The 22,235-nt window shown below is 43.3% G+C and overlaps 1 protein-coding gene across 1 annotated transcript; it reads left to right on the forward strand.

Moving 5' to 3' along the window:
- Positions 1–13,321: 13,321 nt before the first annotated feature.
- Positions 13,322–19,414, forward strand: LOC129631729 (zinc finger protein 883-like). The gene is made up of 3 exons (XM_055552955.1): positions 13,322–13,815; positions 14,854–14,917; positions 16,121–19,414. The coding sequence occupies exon 3, from the start codon at positions 16,477–16,479 to the stop codon at positions 18,202–18,204; it is 1,728 nt and encodes a 575-aa protein (XP_055408930.1). The 5' UTR covers positions 13,322–13,815; positions 14,854–14,917; positions 16,121–16,476; the 3' UTR covers positions 18,205–19,414.
- The last annotated feature ends 2,821 nt before the right edge of the window (positions 19,415–22,235 follow it).

Raw genomic sequence — 22,235 nt, forward strand, 5'->3', positions numbered from 1 at the left:
TGAACGTTATAATCACGTTTAGCAGATTATTTAACCCCACGTAATTAATCTCTGTTCTGTTGTCCCTGCCTGATGATTGAGTATGATGACGAGAGCGAGAGCTGTGAGAAGTCTGTGAAGTTGGTTAAGGCTTGCACGGTTTGTCTGGTGAAGTGGGTGCCATGGTCACTGGAGACTGTGGCAAATGTACCCCAAGTGGAAAACACATTTTAAACTATTTTTTCCCATTGTGAGGCCATCAGATGTGTAACATGTACCCAGGAAAGGCTGTAAGCCTTCAAATATAAATGAGGTCTGTCCAGGAGCTGGGGAGAGCTGAGCGGCTGTCTTGGATTTCCCGTGGCCCTGATTGAGTTACAGTGTGTTTACCACTGTAAATTCCTTGATTTCGGAGACTATTGCCAACTCCTAAGGATATCAGGAAAACAAAAGTCTGACAAAATCTGCTTCTTTGTAGAAGCAGAATTAGCTTTATCTACATGTACCACAATCTTCATAGATCATTGTGAAATAATATTTAGTTCACCAAAGTAACCAAAGATTTTAAAAACAAATATAAATCACAAAGCATCACTATGAACAAAGCTAGTGGAGCTGATAGAATTCCAGTTGAGCTATTCCAAATCCTGAAAGATGATGCTGTGAAAGTGCTGCACTCAATATGCCAGCAAATTTGGAAAACTCAGCAGTGGCCACAGGACTGGAAAAGGTCAGTTTTCATTCCAATCCCAAAGAAAGGCAATGCCAAAGAATGCTCAAACTACCACACAATTGCACTCATCTCACACGCTAGTAAAGTAATGCTTAAAATTCTCCAAGCCAGGCTTCAGCAATATGTGAACCGTGAACTTCCTGATGTTCAAGCTGGTTTTAGAAAAGGCAGAGGAACCAGAGATCAAATTGCCAACATCCGCTGGATCATGGAAAAAGCAAGAGAGTTCCAGCAAAACATCTATTTCTGCTTTATTGACTATGCCAAAGCCTTTGACTGTGTGGATCACAATAAACTGTGGAAAATTCTTCAAGAGATGGGAATACCAGACCACCTGATTTGCCTCTTGAGAAATTTGTATGCAGGTCAGGAAGCAACAGTTAGAACTGGACATGGAACAACATACTGGTTCCAAATAGAAAAAGGAGTACGTCAAGGCTGTATATTGTCACTCTGCTTATTTAACCTATATGCAGAGTACATCAAGAGAAACGCTGGACTGGAAGAAACACAAGCTGGAATCAAGATTGCCGGGAGAAATATCAATAACCTCAGATATGCAGATGACACCACCCTTATGGCAGAAAGTGAAGAGGAACTAAAAAGCCTCTTAATGAAAGTGGAGAGTGAAAAAGTTGGCTTAAAGCTCAACATTCAGAAAACAAAGATCATGGCATCCGGTCCCATCACTTCTTGGGAAATAGATGGGGAAACAGTGGAAACAGTGTCAGACTTTATTTTGGGGGGCTCCAAAATCACTGCAGATGGTGACTGCAGCCCTGAAATTAAAAGACGCTTACTCCTTGGAAGGAAAGTTATGACCAACCTAGATAGCATATTCAAAAGCAGAGACATTACTTTGCCAACAAAGGTTCGTCTAGTCAAGGATATGGTTTTTCCTGTGGTCATGTATGGATGTGAGAGTTGGACTGTGAAGAAGGCTGAGCGCCTAAGAATTGATGCTTTTGAACTGTGGTGTTGGAGAAAACTCTTGAGAGTCACCTGGACTGCAAGGAGATCCAGCCAGTCCATTCTAAAGGAGATCAGCCCTGGGATTTCTTTGGAAGGAATGAGGCTAAAGCTGAAACTCCAGTACTTTGGCCACCTCATGCGAAGAGTTGACTCATTGAAAAAGACTCTGATGCTGGGAGGGATTGGGGGCAAGAGGAGAAGGGGACGACAGAGGATGAAATGGCTGGATGGCATCACTGACTCGATGGACATGAGTCTGAGTAAACTCCGGGAGTTGGTGATGGACAGGGAGGCCTGGCGTGTTGCAATTCATGGGGTTGCAGAGTCGGACACGACTGAGCGACTGTTCTGATCTGATCTGATCTGAAGGCAAAGAAATTTACATAGACTGTTATCAAAAGCCACATTCTAAGAAAACTTTATTCTCTTTATAGAGAGAGAAAACCAAATCCCAGTCTGGTCACAGCTTACTATTAATCACAAAATTTATTTACCTAAGCAAATTCAGTGTAGTCTTAGAGAGTCCTGGCCACATATAACATTATCTTCCCAATATTCAGTTCAATTCAGTCGCTCAGTCGTGTCCGACTCTGTGACCCCATGGACTGCAGCACGCCCGGCCTCCCTATCCATCACCAACTCCCAGAGTTTACTCAAACTCATGTCCATCGATATTCCTTTCGATCATGTCCATCCCAATGTTGCTGTAATGCAAACCTTGAACTCCTGGATTTCTGGTTTCAGCACCAAGTGGTCTCACAGGCAGCAGTGAGCTCTCCTGAACTGAATGTGGGGAGCCTGGATGAGAACCAGGAGTCCTCGCTGCCAGACCAGCAGGGGCCAGAGGCGAGAAGCAAAGGGACCCTGGGTCTTTCCTCTGCTTGAAAGCAAGAATGTCTCAAAGAGGCAAACCCCGTAAAAACAGATACAAAGTTCACTATTAGAGACAGGGCAGAATGTCTGGGCAAGCACACAGAGAAGCAGTTTATTTATTTAAGACAGAGACTAAGTACCACACACCGGGTGAGCAGTGCCGGAGTCCTGGGTGAGAGCCCAGTGAGAGGAGACTTATATCACTCACACAGGACGCCCTTCTGGGCCTTTGTTTACATTTGGAAAAAACATATATCATATAATACCACTCCTAGGTGGAACCTAAACATGGATACAAGTGAACGTCTTTATAAAACAGAAACAGCATCACAGACTTAGAAAATAAATTTATAGTTCCCCAAAGCGAAATGTGTGGGGCGGGAAGAAACTAGCAGGTTGAGAATAATATAAACACACTACTCTTTATACTTCTAGAATAATCCACAAGGACTCACCACAGAGCACAAGAAACCCTCTCAAAACTCTGGGAAAAGAAACCGATAAAGAATATATGTACTTCTACGAATAAATGAATCAGGTTTCTGTACAAGCCATCACAATGTAAGTCACCTGTAAATTACAATTCAAAAACTTTTTTTTTTTTAAAGAGAAAAGAACTGCTGACTCTGTTCCCTCTGGCCCTGGGGACCTGGGCTGGTGTCACATCCCTGTAGTCTGAGCAGGCTTGGGTCCCCAGGCGTGACTGTCCTGGGGCTGAGGGCGCCGGGGAGGGTTTGCCAGGCACACAGCCCCCCACCCCCCCACCCCATGGACTTGGACTATGTGTTCCCCTCTGCATGAGCACACAATCTCCAGATCCAGGGGACCCTCCTGCAGCAGAGCCAACCCTAGCGCCCCCAAAGGATGGTGGGGTCTCTGGGCTGGAAGAGCTTTGCAAAGTGCTCTGGGCTCCGTGGCTCCTGGTGGCAGGGTTCCCACCTCCAGCCTCCTTCCTTAGGGTCACCCCACTGAGACGACAGCTCCTTCTGCAGAGTGGTGTGGCAATCGTTGAGATCTGTCGGGGGATAAAGGCTCAGAGAGAAGGAAGGAAGGAGACACAGCCTTGGGTGTATTCATTCTTATTAACAACCCAGAACAGGACTTGCCCTAAGGCTCTGGTGGGCATGAAGAAATGCTGCCACCTTGTGGCCGCTTTTGGTAACATCAACTGAAAAACCTGCGCTGATGGGCACTTAGTAATATTCACCAGGCCTGCTCGGACGTAAGGAAAAAACACCTGTCCTCAACTAATACCCTCGAGTAGGTCCTGGAAAAAGAATTTAAAGCAGAGCAGACGGTCCAGAGGCCAACTTTGAGAGGTCAGTTTTACTCACACTTTTTTTTTTTTAATCACATGAACGGCCTTCACATCATGAAATCTTATAAAAACGCAAATCAAAACTACAAGGAAGTATAACCTCACATTGGTTAAATGGCCTTTGTCAAAAAGTCTACGAACAGTAAATGCTGGAGCGGTTGTGGAATAAAGGGAACCTTTCTACACTGAAGCTGGCAAAGTAAATTGCTAACAACCAGTGTGGAGGAGAGGGTGGAGGTGCCTTAAACAAGCGAAAAATGATGAAATTCACAGTCCCTAACCAACTACAGAAAAATACATTTCAAATCCATTAAAGAACTATACTGAGGGACGATTACTCTAACCCTCTTAAGGAAAATATAGGCAGAACACGGTTTGACACAAATCGCAGCAAATTGTTTTTGGATCCACTTTTAGGATAATAAAAAATAAGAGACAACAAAAGGGACTTCATTAACTTCAAAAGCTTTTGCACAGCAAGGGAAACTCAAAACGAAAGAAAAAGACAACTCTGAACATCAGGGGGAAAATGCAACGGAATTTAAAAGCAACATATTCATCTGCAAAACATGCAAACATCTCCTGCAGCTCAACATCAAAATACAATCAACCCAAGAGAAAAAATTGGCCAAAGATCTAAATGGATGTATCTTGAAAGGCAGCATCGAGATGGCCACAAAGCCTATGAAAAGATGCTCAGCATCACTGTTAGAGAAATGCCAATCAAACTGCAACAAGGTATCAGTTCACCCCCTCAGAATGACCATCCTCCAAAAGATCTACAAAGATTCAATGGTTCAGAGGCTGAGGGGAAGAGGGAAACCTCCTACACTGTGGGCGGGGATGGAAATGGGTGGGTGCAGCCACAAGAAAAACAGTATGGAGATTCCTTAAAACATTAAATATAGTTACCACCTGATGAAGCAAGCCCACGCCTTCCCTTAGATCTGGATAAAATCATAATCTAAAGTGGTACTCGCTCCTCTGTTTTCATGGCAGCACTATTCACAAATTCCAACAGAGCTTCAACCAAATGTCCATCAATAGAGAGAACTGAACAGTAACTGATCCATCTAGACACTGGAATACTCAGCCATCAAAAAGAACAACAAAAATAATGCCATTAACTGCAGCATAGATGGACCAAGAGATTTATCCTACTCAGAGAAGTGAGGGAAAGAGAAATACATCACTTACAGGTGGAATCTATAAGTTCTTTCAAGTGAACAGATTTACAAACAGAAATAGACTCAGACTAATAAAACTCACCTATGATTATTTCAAAAAAGGGAAGGGTAGGGAGACATTAAGAAGTTGGAATTAACATACATACTACTTACTATCAGATAGATAATCCAAAAAAACCTACTGAATAGCACAGGAAAGTGTACTGAAAACACTGAAAGAACCTATATGCGAAAAGACCCCTACAAATAAGAGAATAGACATACATTTACATATAACTGAATCAAGTTCTTGTAAACCTAAAACAAGCCCAACAGGTATCAACTGTATTCCAACAGAAAATAAACACTGAAGTCGAAACAAAAGCGGAGCATGAAGAAATGCTGCCGCCTTGTGGCCACGTCTGGTAACAGCAGCTGAAAAACCTGTGCGGATGGGCACTTGGTTATTTACCAGGCTTGCAGGGATTTACGGAGAAGGCGATGGCACCCCACTACAGTACTCTTGCCTGGAAAATCCCATGGACGGAGGAGCCTGGTAGGCTGCAGTCCACGGGGTCGTGAAGAGTCGGACACAACTGAGCGACTTCACTTTCACTTGTCAACTTTGATGCATTGGAGAAGGAAATGGCAACCCACTCCAGTGTTCTTGCCTGGAGAATCCCAGGGACGGGGGAGCCTGGTGGGCTGCCGTCTCTGGGGTCGCACAGAGTCCGACACGACTGAAGCGACTTAGCAGCAGCAGCAGCAGCAGGGATTTAATGAAAAAAACACCTGTCCTCAATGAATGTCCTCGGGTGGGTCCTGGAAAAAGAATTCAAAAGAGAGGCCAGACTGTCAAAGAGGCCAATCTCGATATATTAGTTTTACTCACACAGGTTTTTTTTTTAATCCCATGAAAAGCCTCCACACCCTGCAATCTTACCAAAATGCAAATCAAAACTATGAGGTATTGCCTCACACTGGTCAAAAATGACCTTTGTCAAAATGTCTACAAACAATAAATGCTGGAAGGTTTTGGAGAAAAGGGAATTAATTCTCCTGCAGGGATGCTACCAAGTTAAATTGTTAAGAGTCCATACAGAGGAGAGGGTAACAAGATAACAGTGAATGAAATTGTGACATTCCCTATCCTCATACAGAGAAAGTAACTTCAAACCAATTAAAGAGCTTAATGGAGGGACAATTACTCGAAACCTCTTGAGGAAATTACAGGAAGAACAAGCTTTGACATAAACCATAGCAAACCCTTTTGGATCCACTTTTAGAATAATGAAAAATTAAAACTCAACAAAAGAGTTGATTTTCTCTAACCTCAAAAGCTTTTGAGGTTTTGTTGAGTTGAGTTTCTCTAACCTCAAAAACTTTTGCACTGGAAGGGAAACTGTAAACCAAACTAAAAAAAAGAAACCCTCGGAATCGGGGGAAAAAAGTTTGGAACTGAATTTAGAAACAAGGAATTTATCTCCAAAATATGAAAACAGCTCATGCAGCCCAATATATATATATATATATATATATTTAAAAAATCATCCCATTAGAAAAAATGGACCAAAGATCTAAATGGGCATTTGTCCAAAGAAGACATCCAGGTGGCCATATAAAGCACCTGAAAAGATGCTCAGCATCACTAACTATTGGAGAAATGCAAATCAAAACTGGGCCATGGTACCACCTCACAGCCCTCAGAACAGCCATCCCCCAAAAGATCTACAAGGATTAAACGCTGCCGAGGGCGAGGGGAACAGGGAATCCTCCTACACTGTGGGCAGGAGTGGAAATGGGCGGGTGCGGCCAGGAAGGGAAACAGTTCCTTAAAATACTAACTATAGACTTAGTACACGATCCGGCAAGCCCACTCCTTGGGTTAGATCCGGAAAGAACATTAATTTTAAATGATACATGCACCCCTCTCTTCAGGGCAGCACTATTGACAATATCCAAGACAGAGCATCAACCAAAATGTCCATCAATAGAGAAATGAAGAGAAAATGGTTCACTTGTCCACCGAATACACTCAGCCATCAGCAGAAAGAAAAAATGCCACAGGCAGCAGCATGGATGGACCGAGAGATTTATTATACTGAGTGTAGTCAATTAGAGAAGGAAAGAGAAATAAATATATCACTTACAGGTGGAATCTATAAATTCATTAAAATGAACTAATTTATAAACAGAAACAGGCTCACAGACTTAGAAAACTCACTTTTGATTTTTTTTTTTTTGTAAAGGTAGGGGGGAAGGAAGACATTAAGAGGTTGGGATTAACATACTCACTGCTTATTATCAGATAGATAATCCAAAATAACGAAATAGCACAGGGAAGTCTACTGAACACACCGAGAGAACCAATATAGGAAAAGAACCCGAAAAAGAATAGAGATACGTTCATGCATAACTAAACCAAGTTCCTGTAGACTTAAAACAAACACATCGGAAATCAACTCTACTCGAACCGAAAATAAACACTAAAAAACAAACAACAAAAAACCCAGCAGTGGAGCAGGAAGAAATGCTGCCACCTTGTGGCCATGTTTGGTAACGACTGAAAAACCTGTGCTCGTGGGTACTTCATATTCACCATGTTTACGGGGCTTAGAGCTGTGTAGCTCAGAAGGTAAAGCGTCTGCCTACAATGCGGGAGACCCGAGTTTGATCCCTGGGTTAGGAAGATCCCCTGGAGAAGGAAATGGCAACCCACTCCAGTATTTCTGCCTGGAAAGTCCCATGGACGGAGGAGCCTGGTAGGCTACAGCCCATGGGGTCCTAAAGAGTTGGACACAACTGAACGACTTCACTTTCATGGGGCTGTAAGGAAAAAACATCTGTTCTCAACAAATGTCCTTGGGGAGATCCTAAAAAAAAGAATTTGAAACAGGGCAGTCGGTCAAGGGGACAACTTTGATAGGTCAGTTTTACTCACACTGTCTTTTTAAAAATCATATGAAAATATTTCAACATGGCGAAATCTTAAGAGAAATGCCAATCAAAACTCAGGTCAAAATGGACATTGGTAAGAAGTCTAAAACCAATAAACGCTGGAAAGGGTTGTAGAGAGAAGGGACCCCTCCTACATGTTGGATGCTGGCAATGTCAATTGTTAACAGCCAGACTGTAGGACAGTGTGGAGGTCTCCCAAGAGAAAAGAGAATGAAATTACCACACTCCCTGAACCCAGACAGAAAAAGAAACTCCAAATTGATGAAAGAGCTCAAAAGAGGGCTGATAATCTCAACCTCCTGAGGGAAATATAGGTAGGTCAGACAGACAGAACATGCTTTGATATAAACCGCAGCTCTGTTTGGATCCACCTCTTAGAGTAATGAAATAAAAACAAAACTAATATTTTGGGGGCTCCAGAATCACTGCAGATGGTGGCTGCAGCCATGAAATTAAAAGACACTTGATTCTTGGAAGAAAAGTTAAAACCAACCTAGTTCAGTTCAGTCGCTCAGTCGTGTACGACTCTTTGCAACCCCATGAATCGCAGCACGCCAGGCCTCCCTGTCCATCACCAACTCCTGGAGTTCACTCAGACTCACGTCCATCGAGTCAGTGATGCCATCCAGCCATCTCATCCTCTGTCGTCCCCTTCTCCTCCTGCCCCCAATCCCTCCCAGCCTCAGAGTCTTTTCCAATGAGTCAACTCTTTGCATGAGGTGGCCAAAGTACTGGAGTTTCAGCTTTAGCATCATTCCTTCCAAAGAAATCCCAGGGCTGATCTCCTTCAGAATGGACTGGTTGGATCTCGTTGTAGTCCAAGGGACTCTCAAGAGTCTTATCCAACACCACAGTCCAAAAGCATCAATTCTTCGGCGCTCAGCCTTCTTCACAGTCCAACTCTCACATCCATACATGACCACAGGAAAAACCATAGCCTTGACTAGACGGACCTTTGTTGGCAAAGTAATGTCTCTGCTTTTCAATATGCTCTCTAGGTTGGTCATAACTTTCCTTCCAAGAAGTAAGCGTCTCTTAATTTCATGGCTGCAATCACCATCTGCAGTGATTTTGGAGCCCCCCAAAACAAAGTCTGACACTGTTTCCACTGCTTCCCCATCTATTTGCCATGAAGTGATGGGACCAGATGCCATGATCTTCATTTTCTGAATGTTGAGTTTTAAGCCAACTTTTTCACCTAGACAACATATTAAAAAGCAGAGACATTACTTTGCCAACAAAGGTCTGTCTAGCCAACGCTTTGGTTTTCCCAGTAGTCATGTATGGATGTGAGAGCTGGAATATAAAGAAAGCTGAGTGCCGAAGAATTGATGCTTTTGAACTGCAGTTTTGGAGAAGACTCTTGAGAGTCCCTTGGACTGCAAGGAGATCCAACCAGTCCTTCCTAAAGGAAATCAGTCCCAAATATTCACTGGACAGACTGAGGCTGAAGCTGAAACTCCAATACTTTGGCCACCTGATGTGAAGAGCTGACTCACTGGAAAGACCCTGATGCTGGGAAAGATTGAAGGCAGGAGGAGAAGGGGACAAAAGAAAACAAGATAATGGATAGCATCACCAAGTCAGTGGACATGTTTGAGCAAGCTCCAGAGTTGGTGATGGACAGGGAAGCCTGGTGTGGTGCAATCCATGGGGTTGCAAAGTCAGACACGGCTGAGCGACTGAACAACAACAACATGATTATACAGTGGAAGTGACAGGTAGATTCAGGGGATTAGATCTGATAGACAAAGTGCCTGAAGAACTATGGACAGAGGTTTGTAACATTGTACAGGAGGCAGTGACCAAAACCAGCCCCAAGAAAAAGAAATGCAAAAAGGCAAAATGGTTGTCTGAGGAAGCCTTACAAATAGCTGAGAAAAGAAGAGAGGTGAAAGGCAAAGGAGAAAAGGAAAGATATACCCATCTGAATGCAGTGTTCCAAAGACTAGCAAGGAGAGATAAGAAAGGCTTCTTAAGTGAACAATGCAAAGAAATAGAAGAAAACAATAGAATGGGAAAGACTAGAGGTCTCTTCAAGAAAATTAGAGATACCAAGGGAACATTTCATGCAAAGATGGGCTCAATAAAGGGCAGAAATGGCATGGGCCCTACAGAAGCAGAAGAGATTAAGAAGAGCTGGCCAGAATACACAGAAGAACTGTACAAAAAAGGTCTTAATGGCCTGGATAACCACAATGGTGGTGTCACTCACCTAGAGCCAGACATCCTGGCATGTGAAGTCAAGTGGGCCTTAGGAAGAATTACTACCAACAAAGCTCGTGGAGGTGATGGAATTCCAGCTGAGCTATTTCAAATCCTGAAAGATGCTGCTGTGAAAGTGCTGCACTCAATATGCCAGCAAATCTGGAAAACTCAGCAGTGGCCACAGGACTGGAAAAGGGCAGTGTTCATTCCAGTCCCAAAGAAGGGCAATGCCAAAGAATGCTCAAACTACTGCACACTAGCGCTCATTTCACATGCTAGCAAGGTAATGCTCAAAATCCTTCAAGCCAGCCTTCAACTGTACGTGAACCATGAACTTCCAGATGTACAAGCTGGATGTAGAAAATGCAGAGGAATCAGAGATTAAATTGCCAACATTCATTGGATCATAGAAAAAGGGAATTCCAGAAAAACATCCACTTCTGCTTTATTGAGTACACTAAAGCCTTTGGCTGTGTGGATCACAACAAACTGTGGAAAATTCTTAAACAGATGAGAATGACCACCTTAGCTGCCCCCTGAGAAACCTGTATGCAGGTCAAGAAGCAACAGTTAGAACCGGACATGGAACAACAGACTGGTTCCAAATTGGGAAAGGAGTATGTCAAGGCTGGATATCATCACCCTGATTGTTTAATGTATATGCAGAGTACATACTGGAGAGAAACTCTAGTAATGTAATAAGTGATGAAAGAGGTTCATCCCAAATTTAGTTTAGAAAACAGGAAAGGGGTTTATACAAGAAAGATAAGTGAACAATGTTAAAACAAAAAGTAACAAAGTATTTAATCAAATCTAAATAAATATCAAAGAATGTATAAGAAAGCATTTCATCAATTCCTCTTTTCTGAAGTTCCTGGAGGAGAATTACTGTAGATAGTAATCCATAGTTAAGACAGATAGAAAATTGATATGTTAATCTGTATCACCAGACAAAAGGTTGGTGTTTTAGTTCAGTTCAGTTCAGTCACTCAGTCATGTCCAACTCTTTCCAACCCCATGAACCGCAACACGCCAGGCCTCCCTGTCCATCACCAACTCCCGGAGTCCACCCAAACCCATGTCCATTGAGCTCGTGATGCCTTCCAGCCATCTCATCCTCTGTCGTCCCCTTCTCCTCCTGCCTTCAATCTTTCCCAGCATCAGGGTCTTTTCAAATAAGTCAGCTCTCCACATCAGGTGGCCAAAGTATTGGAGTTTCAGCTTCAGCATCAGTCCTTCCAATGAACACCCAAGACTGATCTCCTTTAGGATGGACTGGTTGGATCTCCTTGCAGTCCAAAGGACTCTCAAAGAGTCTTCTCCAACACCACAGTTCAAAAGCATCAATTCTTCTGTGCTTAGCTTTCTTTATAGTCCAACACTCAATCCATACATGACCACTGGAAAAACCATAGCCTTGACTAGATGGTTGGTGTTTAGAAAGGTATAATTATTAGCAATGTATTCTGGTTCTATCAACATGATTTGAGATTATTTGAAAACCAAAATTAATGTAATGCAACTCTGAAATTATTCCATGCTATGCTTTGTTTCTAATGTATGTGAAGTTACGTTTGTGAAGGTTGCTGCCTCACAGATAAAAGAACCCCTTCTATCCTAGGGAGAAATCATTTATATTTATTCTCCATTAGAAGATTAACTGCAATGTAATATGTACACTGAACATCTAAATAGCGGTGTTTGTCATTCATGTGAAACATCCCTATAGGTCACCATGATGTAAGTGTTCAGGAATTAATTCTATGTATCAAAGGAAGACAAAATTCTAAATTTTCAATAGTTCTGTCATTTGCTTATTAAGGATAAGACAATGAGAGTTCACTGGAATCTTAATGTATCTTTATCATATCAACTGAAGTCATGAATATTAGTTGACATGTTTGGGATAACGACATCTCTGATACCCTAGTATGCGAAAGCCTTCCCAGAAAAGTCATGTAGCTAGTTACATCTTGTTTATTAAATGATTAGCCTCCATTTTGTAACCATAGAAGTCACAATTCTCAGATCATTGTAGCAGACAAATGAATATTGTTGTCTATGCTTGTAAATCTGTATTTTAAATGAGGTCACACAGTGGATTGTAACAGGTTTTATTCTATGTGTGATATTCATATATGTTAATTAATAAAATTGAATGGTTTCTGGTGATAAAGTTGATGTGTAATGAAAGGTTAACCCACCACCACCACTAACCTCTCCCACCTTCTTTAAGGCTACGGGGGAGGATTGTGACAATAAGCCATTAGGTAGCGCAGAGGGGCGGCGTCTGTAACAGCTAGTTTCCTGACTGCCCTTGATCCTCAAATGATGTCACGTATTTTCCATAATTTCTACACTGTACCTTCCCCCGCCCCCTCTCTCTAACTGCAGGGACGCTGTGACGGTTCTAATAAGAAGGACCATACAGAGGACTGTTGAGAGCCTCCCTGACTGCTCTGTGCTGGTGCTGCCTCAGCGTCTGTCTGGGAAGCAGGCAGCCTGCAGGTCCTTGAGCTCACACCAGCCAGTCCTGTGAGCACCTCCACTAGATGACCCTGTTCCTTGAGACCAGCAGTCCTGCTGAACCCCAGGGTCTACTGCACAGCCCCCCCCCCTTCAATGACACCCTCAGAGCTCACCAGAATCCTGCTCCTCTTGGTTTGAATGGACCCATCCACGCTCAGCCTGGGGAGCCCACAGCACTTCACCCAGGGTCCCTTAGAAAGGCCTGAACCCCAAGTACTGGAGCTTTCTCTGCTTGGTTCTAGCCTGACCTCTCCAAGAAATTCCCGACCTAAACCCTTCCCTCCTGAGAGGTCTCAGCTGTGCTGAGTGTGAGGGCTGAAGCTCAGGGCTCCTGAGTGTGGGTCTTGGCGAAGAAGCATCAGAATAAACAGGGAACTTGCTGAAGACTCATTTCATGGCCTCACCTGAAACCTGCAGATTCATAACCTCTCCGAGTGGGGCTCTGACCTCATGGGATTGTATACAACTGAACTGGTTCAGAAAGAATCTTTGGCCAAGTGGTTTTCCACCTGTTTCCCATCAGGGTCATGTGACCAGTGGTAAGCGATAACCTCCCCGGTGCTCTCCCCACAGAGTTCTCTCTCGGTCCTGTGGGAGCATCAGTGTGGCGTGTAGGAAGTGCTCCAGGGGATTCTAAGGGGAGGCCCGGGTTAAGGATGTGGCTCCTGGTCCATTTGTGAGAGCTGAGGCCTGGCTTCAGTCCAAGCAGAGGCAACAAGTTCTGCTCTGCATGAGCTTTAAAGGGGCAAGTCAGTGCAGCCCACACACCCCATGTTAGCAGAATTTGGGGGACTTTATATGAAGAAAGAAGAGTAGACAACAACGACAACAAATTGATAGATTGGTCTCCACGGGGGAGCTGATTGTCCTGAGTCTCTCCTGAGACAAAGGACAGGAGAGATTGGCCTTTCCCGCTTTTCAAGGTCCTTCTGCCTGTGCGGGTGTTGGGAGCAGGCGAAGGAGCTGTGCTGGAGCCTCTGAAGGTGCAATCTCATGACGCTGAGGTGATTCCTCCACAGTCTTGATGCGAAAACGACCCAGGGCAGCAGGAAGAAGAGGAGGAAATGGCAGCTTCTCAGGTGAATGTCCTGATCCAGGTTAGAGGCTGTGTCTGCTTTTTCCTCCTTAAATACCCTGGATTGAAAACATACAACTCTTTAATTCTCTTTTTCTGATATTCTTGCCTGGTGAGGTGGTTTTCGACTATTAAATACTGTTTTTTCTTTTATTTTTATGAGTCACAATCAGGCTCTTCTCTCTCCACGAGCCTCTTCTCCTTGTCTGGCTCCAGGCTCCCTACAGGGCATGAAGCATTCCCAGTGTGAATTAACAACTTTCAGTTTTTCAAAATATTCCCTTTTTGAAAGACCAACAGGGGAAGGCATTGATAGGCAGAATTTCTGTTGGGATGGGGTGGGGTCGCAATGAGTCAGACAGGACCCAGGGACTGCACTGAACTGAAACAGGATGACCCTAGTGGTCTAGAGTTCCTTAGAGACTTTTGACAAAAATCTGACTATTCTCTACATTGGTAAGAAAGGTCTATTATTTAAATGTGCTATTAGGGTTGCAGAACAGGGGAGGTATTTTTCGAGTAAAAATGCAGAAAAGTGAAATTTTTTCAAGATACATTGACATTTCCTTATTTTTGCCAAAGGTACCTGAGCAGTGACCACGTGTCTTCTTGAGTGTTTCTCTCACCTGACACCAGTTTATCCCATAACACCAGATGGTCACTGATTCGGGTGTTTTCTGCTAGATTCCCACACCATCAAGTTCCATTTTTTTCTCTTTATCTTTAATAAAATCTTGGCAAGATGTTGAGGGAGGTGCACAATCCAACACAGCTAAGGTGGAAACTCCATTTCCTCCTAGTGTCTCTTCGCTGCTAGTTGGCTTTGAAATATGAACACGCAACAGTGTTCAGGAGAGATACTGAGTTTTGTAAGGAGAAGTTTCCATCAGTCAAGTCAGACACTTTTCACTTATGGGTTATTACGAATATTGAGAATAGTTCCCTGTGCTATGCAGCAGATCCTTGTTGGTTATTTTTGTGTATACTAGAGTGTATATGTTAAACCCAAAGTCCTAATTATGTTCATTTTTCTAATGAGCAGGTCCCCTTTGGAGTAAAGGAAGAATCCCGGTGCTAGGTGTGAATAAATGAAGCAGATGACACAGGTGAGAGGTCCAAAGACCACAGAGGAAGCCAGACGTGTTCAGATGGTTTGGGGAGGCCTGCTTCACTAGAATGAGAAGCCTGGGTTTCTCATGACCTGCCCCATTCTTCTGCTCTTACATCTCCATGTGTTCTTCTTCAGCTCCAGTGGGCTTTCCCTCACTTTCACTGAGAGCCAAAACCTTCCTCCTGGTCTGTGGGGACCTGCATACTCTCGCTGCTTTGGGGGACCTAGGAAAAGCTGCTAACAGTTCTGACAAACTCTACCTTAAGGCCTTTCCAAATTTCCGTCTCTGCCTCAAGTCAGAAAAGAGTTGTGGAGATCTGGGATTAGTTGACAAAATTCCAGAAATACTGGGAACAGATATATGCTTCCTGCTTTCTAATTTCCAATGGAAACTTCAAACATGGCTCTCTGAAGTTCATACTCAGTCCCTGAAATCATAAAATGTAACTCCCAATTTCTACCTCCCAATTTTTTCTTCGATGAACAAATTTTAGACATTTTCAGTGCATTTACCCCAACTCATCAGTGCTAAAACCATTTAATATATCTATTAACTCACAGAAATATTTTTTACTGTTCTTTTATTTTGTATTGGAGTGTAACCGGTTAACAATGTTGCGATAGTTTCAGGTGGGTAGCAGAGGGCCTCAGCCGTCCAGACGCATGTATCCGTTCTCCCCGAAACTCCCCTCCCATCCAGGCAGCCACGTAACATTGAGCAGAGCTCCCTGTGCAGTACAGAAGGACCTTGTTGGCTCTCCATTTTAAATATAGCAGTGTGTAATGGTGATCCCTTATGGAGAATTGATATTTAGTTTTCTTGAAATGTTGTTGGAATTTTCCAGTTAACTCATCTACTCCAGGGATTTTTTAAAATTACTTTTTTACTCTTATTAATAGTTGTAGATGTGTTATAATTTTTTAATTCACTCATGCTAACATCTAAGGTGTTCTGTGTTTCTAAAAATTGAATCTTCCTTGGAGGTATTCAACTTTTGGGTATAGTATCATTCATCATAACCTGATAGAATTACCTTTTCTTCTATGTAACATGTACAGTGCCATTATTTTTACTTCTGATCTTCCTTGCATCTCACCTCTTATTAATATAGCTAAGGGTTTGTCAATATTGTGTACAACTGTAGAGCATATTCACTCAAGGTACTAAGTGGGATCTTGGTTATTTGTTATCTTTCAGCGATATCGTCTCATGACACCCAGGGTTTGTTCCCAAAGAAGCCGTGCATAGGCGATTCATGTGTAATGTGCTCAGAAATTCTGGGAGCTCTCAGCTTGGAAATGTGTACTTAATGAAAGACTGGGAAAGTAAGGGGGGCTGTGAAGGGCCAAAAGGATGTTGTTTTAGATGTAACCAAATTAGGACAATTATTCATGATGAAAACATGATTGCCAAAAGAAATTGAGGATATGCATCAACTTGGGAAAAATTCCATTTGAAGTGAATAAGTTCTGCAGAAAAATATGTTTTTGTAAGCAAGAACCTACATGATTTAAAAAAACAGAACATATTCTCTGGTGTGAAATTTTGAAAACATGGCAAGTCATCTAGTCTATGCTACAAATAATCACTCAACCCAGTATGAATATAGGTTTGAATTAAACAGTCAGTCATACATGTCTGAGAGCCAGAGATTTGAAAATGAAGGAAGAAAATCTCACTACGATCAGTTTGAGAGATCCTTTAGTGAAGGCTCATTATTTTCCCACCAAGAAACATTTTCTCCCTATTCCAATATCTGTAATGTCAATAATAATGAGACAGTCTTTATCCAGCTGCCGTCATTCAATGGGTATCATAGTACAGATAATGCGGAACAGCCTTCCATGTGTAATCCCACGAGTGAGGCCTTAAGCGAGAGCTCCAGCTTCAATAATTACAACAGTATTTATGATGGAGCCAGAATCTACCCATGCCTCGCAACTGGGAATCACTTTGACCAAGACTCAGGTCTCATGAATCATCAGAGAACTCTATGTTCAGAGAACCATAGTGATGAATGTAGAAATGTCTTTTATCAAAGCTCAAATCTTATTACAAATGGGAATATACATATTGAAGAGAATAATTGCAAATTCAGTGAATGTGGTCAAGTTTCTGACCAGTCATCAGAACTTACTCAACATCTGAGTATTCATGCTAAGGAGAAACATTGCAAGTGGAATAAATGTGGGAAAGTCTTTCCTCAATTATCAAATCTAAATAGACACAGGAAAATCCACACCAGAGGGAAACCTAACCAATGTGCAGAATGTGGCAAAACCTTCAGCAAGTCCTCAGGCCTTACTCAACATCTCACTGTTCATACTGCAGAGAAGACTTACAAATGTACAGAATGTGGCAAAGCCTTTAATCAGAGCTCAAACCTTAATCGACATAGGCGAATCCATACTAGGGAGAAACCATATAAATGTCAGAATTGTGGGAAAGTCTTTAACCGAAGTGCAAGACTTAATCAACATCAGCGAATCCATACTGGGGAGAAACCATACAAGTGTAAAGAATGTGGCAAAGCTTTTATCAGTTGCTCAAATCTTAATCAGCATCAGAGAATTCATACTGGGGAGAAGCCTTATAAATGTACAGAATGTAACAAAGCTTTTAATCAGCACTCAAACCTTATCCATCATCAGAGAATTCATACTGGGAAGAAATTATACAAATGTACAGAATGTGGCAAAGCCTTTACTCAGAGTTCAAACCTTAATCAACATCAGCGAATCCATACTGGGGAGAAACCATACAAGTGTAAAGAGTGTGGCAAAGCTTTTATCACTTGCTCCAAACTTACTCAGCATCAGAGAAGTCATACTGGGGAGAAGCCTTATAAATGTACAGAATGTAACAAAGCCTTTAATCATCACTCAAACCTTACACGTCATCAGAGAATTCATGCTAGGAAGAAACTATACAAATGTACAGAATGTGGCAAAGCCTTTAATCAAAACTCAACACTTACTCAACATCAGCGAATTCATACAGGAGAGAAGCCTTATCAATGTACAGAATGTGGCAAAGCCTTTAATCAAAACTCAACACTTACTCAACATCAGCGAATTCATACAGGAGAGAAGCCTTATCAATGTACAGAATGTGGCAAAGCCTTTAATCAAAACTCAACACTTACTCAACATCAACGAATTCATACTGGAAAGAGGCCTTATAAATGTACAGAATGTGGCAAAGCCTTTAATCAGAGTTCAAACCTTAGTCGACATAGACGAATTCATGCTGGGGAGAAACCATACAAATGTAAAGAATGAGGCAAAGCTTTTAACTGCCACTCAAATCTTACTTGCCATCAAATAATTCACACTGCCAAGTAGTCTTACAAATATAAATAATATGACAAAGCCTTGAAGTGAGCTCTCACCTCACTCAGCATCAGAGAGCGTGTGCTGGAGAGAGACCCTACAAATGTAGTAAGTGATGAAAGAGGTTTGTCCTAAGCATACACATCAGAAAATGCCAGAGAGTTCATACTGGGAAGAACGCTTAATGCTGTAAAAAATGTACAAAATGAATTTAAAAACTCAGGTCTAAATAAATATCAGAGAATTCATCAAAGATAGCATTCAGTCAATAACCCTTTTCTGTTATTACTTTAAATCAGGATATTATAGAAAATAATCCAAAGTTAAAACACTTAGAAAAATTATTTGTTACTTGGACCATAGGATCAAGGCAAGAAATGTTGGACAATATAATTATTATCATTGTATCCTTATTCATATTGACAGTATGTGAAAATGAACTTTAATATAACTCAACTTTCAAATGACTACATGCTATACCTTTGTTTCTGTGTGTATGTGAACTAATATGCTTTTTTAAAACTAATATTCTTGATCTCTGCTGCCTCAAAGTTAAACAAAACCCTTCTATAATAGGTGGAAATAATTTTTATCTACTTTTTCATGTACTATTAAGGATCTTGTAATGTGAAATGTACAGTGGAAGTCTAAATGAAGGTGATGATTGTCATTGTTTAAAACATCCCTCTGTGTCACCATTAGGTAAATGTTCAGAGAATAATTCTTTGTATTAAAGTAAGACAGAGAGTCAAAATTTTAAATAGTTGTGCCAATGGTTTTTATGGATATAAAGATGGCAGCTCACTGAAATCCTGATGTATTTTTATAACAGCGATAACTACAAGTCATGAATTTTAGTTGACATGGTAACAATCAGGAAGTCTTCACAGATACCCAAGAGAAATACATGTAACCTTTTCCTGAAAGGTCATGTAATTAATGTACATCCTTATTTACTAAATAATAGCTCTCTGTTTTGTAAACCATAAATATCACATTTCTCTGACCACTGTATCACAAGAACAAGAATGTTTCCAAATGCTTGTAATCTGTATTTTGATCAAAGATTTTAGAGTAAACTTTGGAAAGTTTTATTTAGATTATGTGTGAACTTACTATATGTTAATCAATAAAAGTGAATGGCTTTTCATATATTAAACTTGATGTATATTTGAAGAAGTGTTCTCATCAGTAACAAGCTTCCAGGTGGTTCAGTGGTAAAGAACCTGCCTGCCAATGCAGGAGACACAGGAGATGTAGGTTTGATCCCTGGGTCGGGAAGATCCCCTGGAGAAGGAAATGGCAACCCACTCCAGTATTTTTGCCATGGGAAATCCCATTGACAGAGGAGGCTGGTGGGCTCCAGTCCATGGGGTTGCAAAGAGTCAGACACAGCTGAGCATGCACATACATATTCCACCACCAATGTTAACATTAATAGAAGCATTATCATCCCCCTGGGGTTTTTTTAAGTCGTCATTAACTGATGGTGAATAGAAAGTATCTGTAACACAGTAGGATGACATCTCATGGGGCTTCCCAGGTAGTGCTAGTGGTAAAGAATTTGTCTGCCAGTGCAAGAGACGTAAGAGACGCTGGCTCGATCCTGGGTCCAGAAGATCCCCTGGAGGAGGGCAGGCCAACCCATTCCAATATTCTTCCCTGGAGAATCCCATGGACAGAGAAGTCTGGCAGGCTACAGTCCATGTGGTCACAAAGGGTAGGACACATCTGAAGTGACTTAGGATGCACAGAGAATGACATCTCATAGTAATTCCCTTTTTCTACTGGCCATAACCCTCAAATAACTTGAGATATTTTCCATAAATGGTACAGTGTGTCATTTCCTCATTTTTAACTACTGGGACATTATGATGGTTACAATATGGATTGCCTAGGAGTATTGCTGACAGTTATCTACATTGCTCCATGATATTTCTGCCTTGGCATCATGTGTATGGACCAGAAGCCCACGGGTGCCTTGCTTTGACACCAGTTATTCTCATAAGCACACGTGCTAGATAACAGCCTGAAAGTTCATAAGCAAATGTAAATTCCTCATAGGTCTTCCCCAGCAGCCCTGGTGACCAGCAGTCTTCCTAAATCCCAGGCCCTTCTATTTTTACTTACTCATGTATTTCTGGCTGTGCTGGGTCTTGGTTGCTGTGCGGGCTTTTCACTGCGCGGGCTTCTCTCGTTGTGCCGCGGGGGCTTCTCTCGTTGTGCCGCGCGGGCTCCAGGGCACACACTTCCATAGTTGCGGCTCCCGGGCTCCAGAGCGCAGGCTCAGTACTTGTGGGCACCGGCTTACTTGCTCCGTGGCCCGTGGGATCTTCCCGGGCCGGGCATGGAACCCATGTCCCCTGCATTGGCAGGAGGATTCTTAGCCACAAGGAAAGTCATTACTTTTTGGTGAGAATGCTTCAAGTTCTCCAGGCAGCCTTGATGCTGACAGACACCTGAGAAAAGGCTCTGGGACGTGAGGGAGAAACATTCTAAAGCTCTGATCTTGACCATCATCAGAATAAAAGGGGAAGAAATTAGCAGTTGAAAACCACGTCAATAGGCAACATCAGAAGTAGAGAATGAAAGGTTTGTAAACTGTTAATCCAGGGCATTTCAGGAGGAAAAGCAGACATAGCCTCTGACCCAGGACAGACATTTACCCGAGAAGCTGCCATTTCCTCCTCTTTTCCTCCTGCCCTGGGTCGTTTTCTCCTCAAGGTCGTGGGGAAGGATCACCTCAGCATCATGAGATAACACCTTCCAAGGCGTCAGCACAGCGTCTTCGCCTGCTCGCAACACGCCCACAGGCAGAAGGAGCTTGAAAAGCTGAGAGGGCCCACCTCTCCTGCCCTTCGTCTCAGGAGAGACTCAGGACGATCAGCTCCTCCCGGGGACGGAGACGCACGTCAAGTTTTCCTTTGCTGTCCACATGGGTTCTCTCCCCGGATTCTGCCAACACGGGATAGGTGATTGGCACTGACGTTCCCTCCCGACCCCAGAACAGCAGACCCCGCCACCCGTCCCGGCCTGAAGCTGGCTCTGAGCTCTCACAGACGCGCCCGAAGCCCGGTGTTCAGCCCGGGCCTCGCCTGGAGCAGGAAGACAAGCAGCGCTGATGCTCCTCCAGGACCAGAGGCTGGAGTTTGCGAAGAGGATCCTCCTGGGACCCCAGATGATTTGCCTAAAGATTTTCTCTGCAGCTTTAAAGTGGATACAAACCCTCCCCAGTCTAAGAAGCTATGACTTAGCCAGTTTGAGGGGAACCCGTGAAATGACACGTTGAACAAGCCCCCTGTGGGTGCTGACGCTGCTCCTATAACACCTGTCTTCCGTGGCACTGAGCTGGAGCCATCCCACATAGCACACCTGGGAGCCCTGAGCCGGTGAGGGCGCGGGGCTGGAACCTCTGAAAACACCGGCTCCCTCCGCCTGATGCCCCAGGAGGGGCTCCTCCTGGGGTCTGCCCTCCGTGGCCTCGAGCTGCACTTGGGGAAGGGGAGGTGGGAGGCGAGTGGTGCACAAAGTCACATGATGCCCTTGCGGGGTGTGTGTGTGTGCGGGGGCGGGGGTGTGGTGAGGCTCTGCTCTCCGAGATCTTCCCAAAGTTACCCTGAGTCCTTGGGTCCTGTCTCCCCCTCCCCTTCCTGGGGCCACGTGCTTTCCTTCTCAGTAGTTCAGTCGTGTCCCACTCTTTGGCAACCCTGTGGACTGTAGCCCTCCAGGCTCCTCTGCCCTTGGGATTTCCCAGGCACGAATACTGGAGTGGGTTGCCATTCCTTTCTCCAGGGGATTTTCCTGACCCAGGGATGGAACCCGCGTCTCCTGGGTCTCCTACATCGGCAGGTGGGTCCTTTACCACTGAGCCACCTGGGGAGACCCCCTGGGCCCACGTTCATTCACAAAATGATTAGCGTTGTGACCATCTACCCGCAGGTGAGGGGGCCTCCATCTTCAGAGACCAGGGGCACGAAGGT

The sequence above is a fragment of the Bubalus kerabau genome, chromosome 17, assembly GCF_029407905.1.
Source record: "Bubalus kerabau isolate K-KA32 ecotype Philippines breed swamp buffalo chromosome 17, PCC_UOA_SB_1v2, whole genome shotgun sequence".
Classification (NCBI taxonomy): domain Eukaryota; kingdom Metazoa; phylum Chordata; class Mammalia; order Artiodactyla; family Bovidae; genus Bubalus; species Bubalus kerabau.

Excerpts from the sequence above, each read along its gene's own strand:
- LOC129631729 (XM_055552955.1), top strand. The coding sequence starts at position 16,477 with ATGGCAAGTCATCTAGTCTATGCTACAAATAATCACTCAACCCAGTAT.